The sequence below is a fragment of the Ranitomeya imitator genome, chromosome 4 (assembly GCF_032444005.1).
Source record: "Ranitomeya imitator isolate aRanImi1 chromosome 4, aRanImi1.pri, whole genome shotgun sequence".
Lineage (NCBI taxonomy): Eukaryota > Metazoa > Chordata > Amphibia > Anura > Dendrobatidae > Ranitomeya > Ranitomeya imitator.
This window is the reverse complement of record NC_091285.1, coordinates 94,625,072-94,638,262: the sequence shown is the minus strand read 5'-3', so window position 1 is coordinate 94,638,262 and position 13,191 is coordinate 94,625,072. Positions and strand designations below refer to the sequence as shown.

Below are 13,191 nucleotides of genomic sequence, written 5' to 3'. Positions count from 1 at the left end.
TTTATCTACCGTGTTTCCCAAAATTAGCGTTATGGCTTTGCAGAAGTGTATTAATTTGTCTGTTTCTGTTTCATTTGTGGTGAACATGCAGTGTTGAATTAACAGCTGAATATTACAGACTTTGTGAAAAAAGTATACTTCTCAAACTGCGGACTCAGGGTATGTGCACACGTCAGGATTTCTTGAAGAAATTTCCTGAAGAGAACCGGAAATTTTCTGCAAGAAAGCCGCATTTTTTTGCGTTTTTTACCGTTTTTTTCGCTTTTTTTAGCATTTTGCAAGCGAAGTTAGCTTGCAGAATGCTAAAGTTTTCCAAGCGATCTGTAGCATTGCTTGGAAAACTGACTGACAGGTTGGTCACACTTGTCAAACATAGTGTTTGACAAGTGTGACCAACTTTTTACTATACATGCTGCCTATGCAGCATCAATAGTAAAAGATAGAATGTTTAAAAATAATAAAAAAAATAAAAAAAATGGTTATACTCACCTGCAGACAGCCGATCTCCTCAGTGGCGTCTGTTCCTATAGATGGTGTGTGTGCAGGACCTTCGATGACGTCGCGGTCACGTGAGCGGTCACATGAACGGTCACGCGACCAATCATAAGACGGCAACGTCATCGCAGGTCCTTCACACACACCATCTATAGGAACGGAAGCGGCAGCATGCACCGCTGAGAGGCGGAAAACTCCAGGGCCATCAGAATGTGAGTATATCACTATTTTTTATTTTAATTCTTTTTTTTACCAATTATATGGTGCCCAGTCCGTGGAGGAGAGTCTCCTCTCCTCCACCCTGGGTACCAACCGCACATAATCTGCTTACTTCCCGCATGGTGTGCACAGCCCCATGCGGAAAGTAAGCAGATCAATGCATTCCTAGGTGTGCGGAGTCACCGCAATTCCGCAAATTTAATGAACATGTTGCTTTTTTTTCCGCGATGCGATTTTTTCGCGGAAAAAAAGGCAACATTTGCACAAGAAATGCGGAATACATTGTAAATAATAAGAGGCATATGTAAGCATTTTTTTCGCGTTTTTATCACGTTTTTATAGCGAAAAAACGTGAAAAAAACGTGAAAAATACTGAACGTGTGCACATGGCCTAAAACTTGGAGTTCAAGATAAAGTTTGGGGGCCTCAAAGTGTGCAAATAGTGTGTTGAGGACCTCCGAAATTGATACAAGGGTAAGAAAAAAAGCTTTTTGTTATGGGATTCCTATGGTATGGCGAGAGCAAAAGAACCATAGTGACGGCTTTCTTTTATTCATACAATGTGAAAGGGTATAATTCCAAATGGAAGCATTCCATTTCACACCCCAATTTTCATTCAGCAATTTGTCCCTTCTCCCATGGCACAGATAGATCAGTACACAAGGCCCCTTCTTAGCTCTGATGAAGGTGAAATCATACCTGAACCAGATGACAAATCAAGTTCTGACTTTGAAGATGATACAAGACCAATTTTTTTATCCCAGGAGAAGATGAAGGATTTAGAAAGAGGCTTGAATCTTTCCAAAGATGCCGCTGAGTTACTTGGATTAAGGCTCAAAAGCAGGAATTTAATGTTACCAGGAGTGTTTTTTTTCATGGTTCAGACATCATGAAAAAGCATTTGTTCCTTACTTTGCCTAGGAAGACCAGTTGGTTTATTGAATCGATGTCGAAGGTCAATTCAAAATACAAGATGATTCAACGCAATGGTGTCTTTTTATAGATTCTTCTAAAATAAGTCTCAAAGCCGTTTTACTCCACAATGGCAGTTTTTACGCTTCCATCCCTGTAGGTCATTCCATACACTTGGAGGAAACCTACGAGAACTTGGAATTGATTCATTGTAAACTTAAATATGAAAACCACGGTTGGCAAGTGTGTTGCTACCAGAGACCCTTGTTTGCTTGGGGGCAGCACGGTGGCGCAGTGGTTAGCACTGCAGCCTTGCAGCGCTGGAGTCCTGGGCTCTAATCCCACTCAGGACAACATCTGCAAAGAGCTTGTATGTTCTCTCCGTGTTTGCGTGGGTTTCTTCTGGGTACTCTGGTTTCCTCCCACATTCCAAAGACATACTGATAGGGAATTTAGATTGTGAGCCCCATTGGGGACAGCGATGATAATGTGTGCAAACTGTAAAGCGCTGCAGAATATGTTAGCGCTATATAAAACTAAAGATTATTTATTATTCGCTGTGTCTGTGGGACAGTCGAGACCGAAAAAAAAAATCACTAGACCAATAAAAGTTGGCAGTAGAGCGTGCTCACAGTTGGTGAAAAAAATGTCCTCAGAGAAACTTTGGTACCTCCCTATTAAGTTCTTCTACCACCTCTCCAAGTAAAATTGGGTTTGATGAAACAATTTGTAAAATCACTTTAAAGAGATAGGGAATGCTTCTAATACTTGGTCACCAAGTTTACAAGCCTCTCGGAGGCAAAATTGAAGGAAGATCTGTTTGTCGGACCAGACATTAAAAGGCTTAAAGCTGATGAAGAGTTTATCAATACCATGACGGTAAAAGATAAAAGTGGATTGCATTTAAAGAGGTTGTAGAGAAATTTTTATGCAATAAAAATAAGATCCTGACTACAAAAAGATTGTTGGATGAATGCTGAAACTATTTCAAGCTTTAGGTTGCCTGATGAGTTTGAAGCGCATTTCCTCCATTCCTACCTCGACTATTTTCCTGAAAATATGGGGGCTGTGAGTGAAGAGCAAAGTGGATGATTCCACCAAGACATTAAAAAGATGTAAAAAAGATACCAGGTAAAATGAAGCATTACAATGATGGCTTCCTTCAGAGAGACATTCCAGATGCTACTCATGAGCGTTAATGTACCAAGAGGAGCCTCACATGGAGAAAAAAAAATCGATTTTAGCGCGCTTATGTCTGTTCAAAAATGATTTTCATGAAAAATTTGTAATAAAAAAATTATTTCATAATTCTATTTACATTTATTTTGCGGTATTGCCCTATTTAACCTAGTTGCCTAAATTGTCAGGAAACATGATGTCCTATGACAAAACGGAGTTCATTTTTGGATTCAGAGCACCAAAAACCAAAGATTACATGGAATAACCAAAACAGCTCTTGAAATAATAATTTTTTGCATACCTGTGTATTTGAGAGGCCTTAGGGGTTTTAATTTAGTCACTTGAGTCACTAGATGCCCTGCTGGTACGAATTACAGAAATAATATGTATTTTAACTAGATTTCCTTTTTTTGCTGGGAAATATTTGACCTATATCGTATTAAGTGTTATTTTTTATAACATAATTTTCTGTAACTTCTACTAAATGCATATACAATATATATATACGCGTATACAGGGGTTGAAATAAACATTTAACAAGTCACCAATTATTTAAGTAAATATATTTTTAAAGGTGCTATTGACATGGAATTTTCCATAAATGTCGGTAACAACCCATCCACACATGCAAAGAAATCAAACCATATTTCTCCATAATGTTATGTGTAGTAATCACAAATGACACAGGGAAAACGTATTGAATACATGAAAAAAAGAGAAATGCAAAAAGCCATGCAAAGTCATGACAACAGCTGAAATCCATCAGTAACTGGAAAGCAACCGTGGCACTTAGGAAAAATTCATATCAACTGGTTCAGTTGATAGCCTATACAACGGTGCCTCATTATCAAGGTGTAGCACAAGACAAATGTCAGGATGGGTGTGAAGAACCACACCTCACAGCTCCGTATAATGTCACTAATACATTGGGGGGGGGTCACGAGGTATGAACGCCCCACTTTCACCATCGTTATGTTCCACACCCCCTGGGGATACGCAATGTCAGCTTGGTACTGTTTTACACAGACACAGTTCATATGGACACATGGAATATGTGGTGCGAGAGGGTAGTCAACGTTACTGCCGGCGTGGCAGAACACTGGTTCATAACTTAAATAGACTGATAGACTCCTTTCACTAGCACCAGTGAAACAGAGCCTTGTCAGCCCAGTAAGACTGCCACTAGTTCCTCGTTAGATACAATCCCAGACCATTAACAGGATTATATCAGGCCAGAAACAAGCTCCGGTAGCATGTGAGGTTAACCAAGAACATGGAATTGTGGATTCGTGGATCAAGATAAAAGAGCAGCACAAGATTATATTAGATATTTAACTGCCTTAAGGACTCACCAGACAAAACGCTATATAAATAATGTACACTGCACAAAAAAAAATAAAGGGAACACTTAAACAACAGAATATAACTCCAAGTAAATCAAACTTCTGCAAAATCAAACTGTTCACTTGGGAAGCAACACTGTTTGACAATCAATTTCACATGCTGTTGTGCAACTGGAATAGACAACAGATGGAAATTATTGGCAATTATCAAGACACACTCAATAAAGGAATGGTTCTGCAGGTGAGAACCACAGACCACATCTCAGTAACAATGCTTTCTGGCTATTGTTTTGGTCATTTTTGAATGATGGTTGCGCTTTCACATTTGTGGTAGCATGAGACAGACTCTACAACCCACACAAGTGGCTCAGGTAGTGCAGCTCATCCACGATGGCACATCAATGCGAGCTGTGGCAAGAAGGTTTGCTGTGTCTGTCAGCATAGTATCCAGAGGCTGGAGAAGCTACCAGGAGACAGGCCAGTACACCAGGAGATGTGGATGGGGAAGTAGGAGGGCAAAAACTCAGCAGCAGGACCACTACCTCAGCCTTCCTCCTACAAGGAGGAACAGAAGGTACACTGCCATAGTCCTGCAAAATGACCACCAGCAGGCCACAAATGTGCATGGGTCTGCACAAATGGTTAGAAACCGACATTATGAGGAGGGTTTGAGTGCCTGACATCCATAGATGGGGTTGTGCTCACAGCCCAACACCGTACAGGATGCTTTAATTTGCCACAGACCACCAGGATTGGCAAATTTGCCACTGGCGCTCTGTGCTCTTCCCAGATGAAAGCAGGTTCACACTAAGCACATGTGACAGACATGACAGAGTCTGGAGACACCATGGAGAGCAATCTGCTGTCTGCAACATCTTTCAGCATAACCAGTTTGGCAGTGGGTCAGTAATGGTGTGGGGTGGCATTTCTTTGGAGGGCAGCACAGCCCTCCATGTGGTCCCCAGAGGTAGCCTGACTGCCATTAGGTACAGAGAGGAGATCCTCAGACCCCTTGTGAGACCATATGTTGGTGCGGTTAGCCCTGGGTTCCTTCCAATGCAGGACAATGCCAGACCTCATGTGGCTGGAGTGTGTCAGCAGCTCCTGCAAGATGAAGGCACTGAAGCTATGGACTGGTCTGCCCATTCCCCAGACCTGTATCCGATTGAACACATATGGGACATCATGTCTTGCACCATCCACCAACTTCACATTGCAGCACAGACTGTTCAGGAGTTGGAGGATGCTTTAGTCTAGCTCTGGGAGGATATCCCTCAGACCATCTGCTGCCTCATCAGGAGCATATGCCCAGGCATTAAAGGGAGATCATACAGGCATGTGGAGGCCACACACACTACTGAGCATCATTTCCTTGTCTTGAGGCATTTCCACTTAAGTTGGTTCAGACTGTAACTTTATTTTCCACTTTGATTGTGAGCATCATTCCAACTCAAGACCTCCATGGGATATTAGTTGTGATTTACGTTGATCATTTTTAGGTTTTATTGTTCTCAACACATTCCACTATATAATGAGTAAAGATTTACAACTAGAATATTTCATCCAGTGATATCTAGGATGTGGGATTTTAGTATTCCATTTATTTTTTGAGCAGTGTATATACATACCCAGTGGTTAGATATGCCAATACAGGTGGTACTACAATAAGAATAAGCAGATGAAACAAATGAATTACCTGCTTGATGATAGGCCTTGGTGCTGGCTGCCGCATGGTAAGTGTGGCGGGCCAACTGTTTCCAGTTTCTTCCAACATGATTCATGTCTAAGGGATGTCGCATAGTGTATCAAGGGTATCACAGCCTTGAACGCGCACTTAACCTCTTAGTCGGTCACTCTCTTACCCACCCAGGAATTATTCTAATTCCCCCCCTTTCTTTAGCTTTGGTAGCTAAAACTCCAAAACCTATTATGGATCATAGCTTCTGTACACAATGTCATAGGGTGTTTGTTTTGGCACCATTGGATCCAGACGAGCCACCATTATGCTTCAAGACCAAACATGGCTTCCCTTCATGGCTTCTACTAACTCTTCTATGTATCTCCCCATCGTGGGGTGCTAGAACGGGTTGAGACCAAGGCGGGCATTCAGCCCCTTCCTGAGATTTCAAAAATGTAAGCGGTATATAAGAGAGAACTGTTGGGGCCATAATCTGGAACTGGAAGGAACATCATTTCACCATAAACCGGCCACAACAGGTTTTCCCCCCAAAGATTTCAGTCAGGGGAGTAAAAAGAATTATCAGTAGAGATGACCAATAACCAAAAGTGAAGAGCTACAGAAAGATCTGGAATTAGCAGTTATTCTTTTCTTTTAAACAATTGTAAGTTATGCACTCAACCTCCATGGCCTGTATGCCCGCTCACCATGCAAAACTGCATTGCTGAACAAAAAGCATGTTCAAGTGCTTTCAAGTTTTGGTCAACAACATTTAGACAAGCCTGTGAAATACTGATGTTATTGAGAACAGAATAATTTCTAAACTACTGTGTGGCAGGATGGGCCAAAATAATAAGTGAGCAATGCATGCAACTAGTTTCACCATAAAGAGGTGTCTTGAAGCTGTCATCATCCACAAAGGCTTTTGTACAAAGTATTAATTAAATTTCAGTAAGCGTGTTCAATACTTTTCTTTGTGCCATTTCTCATTATTATACATAACTTAATTTATGGACATCTATGGTTTGATTTATTTGCCTGCATGGATTGGATTGTGTGTTACAGATATACGGTAATTAATGCTAATGTAATTGGTTTTGAAGTACAACTTATACTTACCTTTCTGTGATCTCTATTTAAGATAGAGATTCATGATGAGTAAATTTGTTCGAAAAACGATTGCCAACCATAAAATTGTCACGAATATGGCACATGGCACATTTGGATTCCTGATCGGAAACATGAGCATAGTTTTATAAGATCGGAATAAAACGGTAACATTCGGTAAAAAGGGTAAAAATATTTGCATTGCCACTAATGTGTTTTGAGTACTTTGGCTAGGATAGTAATGGTGCATGATGAGCGTGGGGCATGTGTTTGATGAGGGTAAGGGGTTAGCAGAGCTCAAGGGACTGGCATGCTTGTAAACTTTTTCCCTTCTAACTTTATGTGTGTACATTGCGGCTAACCAATCAAGGTGCAAAAAACATCCACAATGTCCACAATGGCTTGTGTCATTGGCTGCTGAAATCACATAAGGCATATGTCACCTTGTAATTTAGTGGTGGCGACATTGTTCTGTAATTTGAGTTCTTGGCCAAGAAAAAAAATTGGGGGTCAGTTGCCATCATGATTCAGCATGCCATATCTCACCTTGTCATGTATTGGTGGTGAAATTCAACTGTCAGCATAGCTTATGCAGATTTTTTTAAAAATTCTGTTGCTGAAGACAATATATTTGTTAATATTATGTAATAAGCAGCCAACAGTAATATAAATAATACAAATAAAAATACAGAAAAAAAACAGAAACCTGCAATAGGATTATAGTTTTGTGTTCACTCTTCATGAGACTATTTATAGAGACGAAAAGTTTTCTCATGGACTCTTCAAACTCTGCTTGCTCTTTGCCTTCATAGAGCCTATATAAAACATGGGAAAAATAATATCTATTAACGAATACCTACGAAATAACAGTATAAAAACACAATTGCTATCAGAAATCTATAATTTTAAAGACAACAAAACAACCAAAACTGTAAGGATAAGTTCTCACACATACGGTAAAGTGCTCTCCATTGTTTTTTTTATCAGATAACACGAGGACCAATGTTATTCAATGGGGCAGTGCTGATGTATGAATCTGTCAGTGAAAAAAAATAGCAGCATGCTGTGATTTTACTTTGATGTCTCCCTCTAAAGGCTATGTGTGTGCGGAAAAATCGGACAGCCGTCAGATGACATTTGAGTGTAGCTTGATTTCTTCGACTTGCAGAATGGAGGTGATTGAGAAATTTTGTTTTCCATCTTCTACTCACACTGTGTACAGCATGCAGTGATTTGCCACCCAAATCGGATGCCACTCACCCATTCAAGTCTATGGCAGCTTGGAAAATATCAAACTGCACTCAAATTACATCTGAACACAGTTCGATTTCCCGAAATCATAGAATGGTGAAGATGGAGACATTTTGTTCTCCATCTTTGCCACACATGTGCTACAGTTCTATTATTTGAGAGAATTGGAACACAGTATGCTGACACTTGGATTAAATGCTGTTCAGAGTTTCATATGCACATTTGGACAGATTCTTTCAGATAAGAGAATCTACAACTGTCTAACCACAGCCTAATACTGTAACTCCTTTGATACAAACTTTTCAACTTGTTTTGTGATGTTTAGTAGACTTAAGGTCTGATCCTTGTTTTCTTATTTATAAAGAAGATAGAGTTGTGTGTTTTAGTTATCTTTAATAAGTGTGAAGCCACATTCACATGTTCAGTATTTGATCACTATCCTTTCCACTTGCCAGGAAAAAACGGTCCGAATTACGGACCGAAAAAATGGAAGTAACGTATGCGATTGTCATGCGAGTGTCATGCGATTTTTTTTTTTATCGCAACATCCGTATGACATCCGTATTGCTGTCCGATTTTTACGCACGGGTGTCCTTTGAAAAGCGGTAATTCAGGGCAGTGTACAGTAAAATCACACTGACAGGTTAGATTAGAGTAGATATATACACATAGAATAGGTATATATATTTATATATATATGTCAGGGAGACACCTATATATATATATTTATATTTAATGCAGCGCTAGATAGCTTAAAAGCCAGTAATTCAATTACCGGCTTTTCCTATCTCCTTCACAAACCCGACATGATATGAGACATGGTTTACATACAGTAAACCATCTCATATCCCCTTTTTTTTTTGCATATTCCACACTACTAATGTTAGTAGTGTGTATGTGCAAGATTTGGGCACTCTAGCTATTATATTTAAGGGTTAAATCGCGGAAAAAATTGTCATGGGCTCCCGTGCAATTTTCTCTACCAGAGTGGTAAAGCCAGTGACTGAGGGCAGATATTAATAGCCTGGAGACGGTCCATGGTTATTGCCATCCCCCCTGGCTATCACCGAACAGCTGATTGCCGGGAGTGCTCCAGGTGTCCAGGTTCCCGAAGCAGCTATTTGGTAAGCGCTACAGCTATTCGGATAAGCATTTATCCAAAGCTATTCGATCAACCCTAGTCACTATTTTACCTCAGTATCTGTATGCCAAAACCAGGAGTGCGCGATAAATACTAAAGTGGTGACCTGTTTCTATTATACTTTTCCTCTAATTGCTCCACTCCTAATTTTGGTTTATGAATACCGAGATAAAAAAAATACTGACCATATACCGAGTACGTGTGAATGTGGCTTAAGGGCTCTCTCATGCGAGTTTATGATTTAGACAAGTGTAATTTATCGGATAGTACTCAAACTACTCAAGGCTACAGCGAGGTGGTTGGTCCTTAAATTATTACAGGGAACTAGGAGAGAAGCTGAAGACCAGCACCTCCAAAGGTGGTGTTTTCAAAAATACTGCTGGTGCCATGAGCATTTTTAGAAAGACAACAGGAGTTTCGGGAGATAAATAAGTTGCTTAGAAATTGAGGAAGGGTTTGGGTTCATGGAGAACTGGTCCTACTGCTCTGTCAGGTACAAGCTCTACAGTAGAGATGTGCTCAATATTGAGGATGCAGCTGTGCTTGGGGGAAAAATAATAAGATGGATGGAGAAGCTTTTAAACTTGGATCTAAGATGAGGTAGGGTAGGTGTGCTAAAAACGGATAGATAGAGTAAACACAGTAAGCACAGCAGCCTTGCAGCGCTGGAGTCCTGGGTTCAAACCCCACCAAGGACAACATCTGCAAAGAGTTTGTATGTTGTCTCCATGTTTGTGTGGGTTTCCTCCGGGTACTCCGGTTTCCTCCCACATTCCAAAGACATTCTGATAGGGAATTTAGATTGTGAGCCCCAACGGGGACAGCGATGATAATGTGTGCAAACTGTAAAGCGCTGCGGAATATGTTAGCGCTATATAAAAATAAAGATTATTTATTTAATGACAAAGTAGGGGTTTATGAGAATTTAGTGTAGGCTGTGACATGTTAGGAAAGTAGCGAGGTGAGTAGGAGTATTAAATTTGCTAATATTAAATGTTTTCTGACAAATGCAAGAAGTCTTGTAAACAAAATGAATGAATTGGATGCTCCTATGTCAGTCACAGATTATGATATGGTGGGCCTCACAAAACCTGGCTGGACGAAAGCCCTGACTGGGTGACAGTAATAGAATCCTGTCAAAAACTTATACCATCTGGTAATAAAATGTCCAGGAATAAAAAAAACCTTTATGGATAAATAAGACAGTACAAAGTTTTATAAGACAGTAACAAATGGCATGCTAAATCTTGGAGGCCATGAATTGAGAAATAGAATTTCAGGAGAAATGTTAAAAAAAAAAATCAAGCTGGCAAAGTTTTCCACAGAGAATCAAATCATCAGCAACATTCAAATAAATCACAAATGTTTTTATCAATACATCAATGCCGAAAGAAAAAAAAACAGATGGTATGGTCCCTTTAAAAGATGATAACAACAAGATACTGGTATTTTTCAACAAGTCAAAAATCCAAGTTCACCACTTGATATAACTAGTTTAACACAAGAAGAAGAACACTTGCGACTGAGCAAATTAAGCATTGTGAAATCCCCAGTATTGAGAAAATTGTGCTCAGTAATTGACAGACTGAAGTATCTAATACTAGTAGCCGCAAAAGCAAACAAGATTTTTGGGAGAATAAAAAGAGATAAAATCCCACGATCCCCACATATTGTTACCCCTTTATAAATCACTGGTGAGGCCACATCTAGAATATGGGATCCAGTTTTGGGCTCCACATCTTAAAAAGGATATTCAGAGGTTAGAGTCAGTTCAAAAAAGATCTAGGTCCATCAAGTTAAATCTATGTAACTATGTAAATCTGATCTAAAATACTAATGAAAATTAGTAATTAATTTTTTTTTACAAAAAAAGTCACTTCTGAATAAGGTTTAATGTCTACCGTTGGCATTTTTTGGCCCTAACTATATTGGAAATTATTAACTACTAGATGGTGGCTCAATTCTAACGCATCGGGTATTCTAGAATATGCATGTCCACATAGTATATTGCACAGCCCACGTAGCATATTGCCCAGCCACGTAGTATATTGCCCAGCCACGTAGTATATTGCCCAGCCACATAGTATATTGCACAACGACATAGTATACAGCACAGAGCCACATATTATATTGCCCAGTCACATGGTATATTGCCCAGCCAAGTAGTATATTGCAGAGCAACGTAGTATACAGCACAGATCCACGTAGTATATTGCCCAGCCACGTAGTATATTGCCCAGCCACGCAGTATATTGCCCAGTCACGTAGTATATTGCCCAGTCACGTTGTATATTGCCCAGTCACATAGTATATTGCCCAGCCACGTAGTATATTGCCCAGTCACATAGTATATTGCCCAGCCACGTAGTATATTGCCCAGCCACGTAGTATATTGCCTTGCCACGTAGTATACAGCACAGAGCCACGTAGTATATTGCCCAGCCACGCAGTATATTGCCCAGTCACGTAGTATATTGCCCAGTCACGTAGTATATTGACCAGTCACGTAGTATATTGCCCAACCATGTAGTATATTGCCCAGTCACGTAGTATATTGCCCAGCCACGTAGTATATTGCACAGCCACGTAGTATATTGCCTTGCCACGTAGTATACAGCACAGAGCCACATAGTATATTGCCCAGCCACGCAGTATATTGCCCAGTCACGTAGTATATTGCCCAGTCACGTAGTATATTGACCAGTCACGTAGTATATGGCCCAGCCATGTAGTATATTGCCCAGTCACGTAGTATATTGCCCAGCCACGTAGTATATTGCACAACGACATAGTATACAGCACAGACACGTAGTATATTGCCCTATTGCCCAGTCACGTAGTATATTGCCCAGCCACGTAGTATATTGCCCAGCCACGTAGTATATTGCACAGCGACGTAGTATACAGCACAGACACGTAGTATATTGCCCCGCCACATAGTATATTGCCCAGTCACATAGTATACAGCACAGAGCCACGTAGTATACAGCACAGAGTCACGTAGTATACCGCAAAGAGCTACGTAGTATACAGCACAGACACCTAGTATACAGCACAGAGCCACGTAGTATACAGCACGGAGTCACATAGTATACAGCACAGAGTCACGTAGTATATTGGGCAGTCACATAGTATGCACCATATCCCTGTTTAAAAAAAGAATTAAAATAAAAAATAGTTACATACTCACCCTCCGGATGGACCCGGGATCGAAGCGGCCTAATCTATAAAATCTAATCTATAAAATATCTATCCCCTACCTTGCTGCGGAGGTTGGCACCCTATATTCTGCGCAATGGCGCCCCCCGCTCAACGCAGGCTCTCCCTTAGTCCAAGGTCATATGTGGTGTGAATTTTTTATAGAATGTTATTAAATGTTAAGTTTTATTGTGTATACTATCTTCTAATATATGGTGTTTTTTTTGTGGTGAATTGAAAAATTGTTGCACCTTTATCTTATGATCTGTGATATAATACAATTTTTGTATGGCGGGTTTTCTATCTATCCCATAACTAGGGATCAATGGGCTGCTGATGCCTTAGATGCCTTCTCTGAATTGGAGGAGGATAGTGGGACTAAAAATACTGATTTGAGAAGTCTTTTCAATAATTTGATTGTTTGCTATAAGGACAATATTCGCTCATGGTGGGAAACACAGTCATTGGAAAACTATACAAAAAATAAGATAGTACCTAAAGGTTTGAGAATCTCCATTACACCAGCACGTAGGGCTAGATCTGCTGATCTCCTTAAAAAGTGGGAGGCAGAGCTAACAAAAAGTTCTTTAACTAATGACAGCCAATACGTCTTTTAACTGACCTGAGATAAAAGAGAATAGCCTCCCCATACAGGTGAAAATCCAGCA

The 13,191-nt window shown here is 40.1% G+C and overlaps 1 protein-coding gene across 1 annotated transcript in view; it reads right to left on the bottom strand.

The window, feature by feature from the left end:
* Positions 1–13,191, bottom strand: part of DOCK2 (dedicator of cytokinesis 2) — a 1,209,209-nt gene that overhangs the window by 684,468 nt on the left and 511,550 nt on the right. The window contains exon 23 of the mRNA XM_069763868.1: positions 7,640–7,748. Coding sequence (XP_069619969.1) covers positions 7,640–7,748 — 109 coding nt within the window. The remainder of the gene's footprint in view (positions 1–7,639; positions 7,749–13,191) is intronic.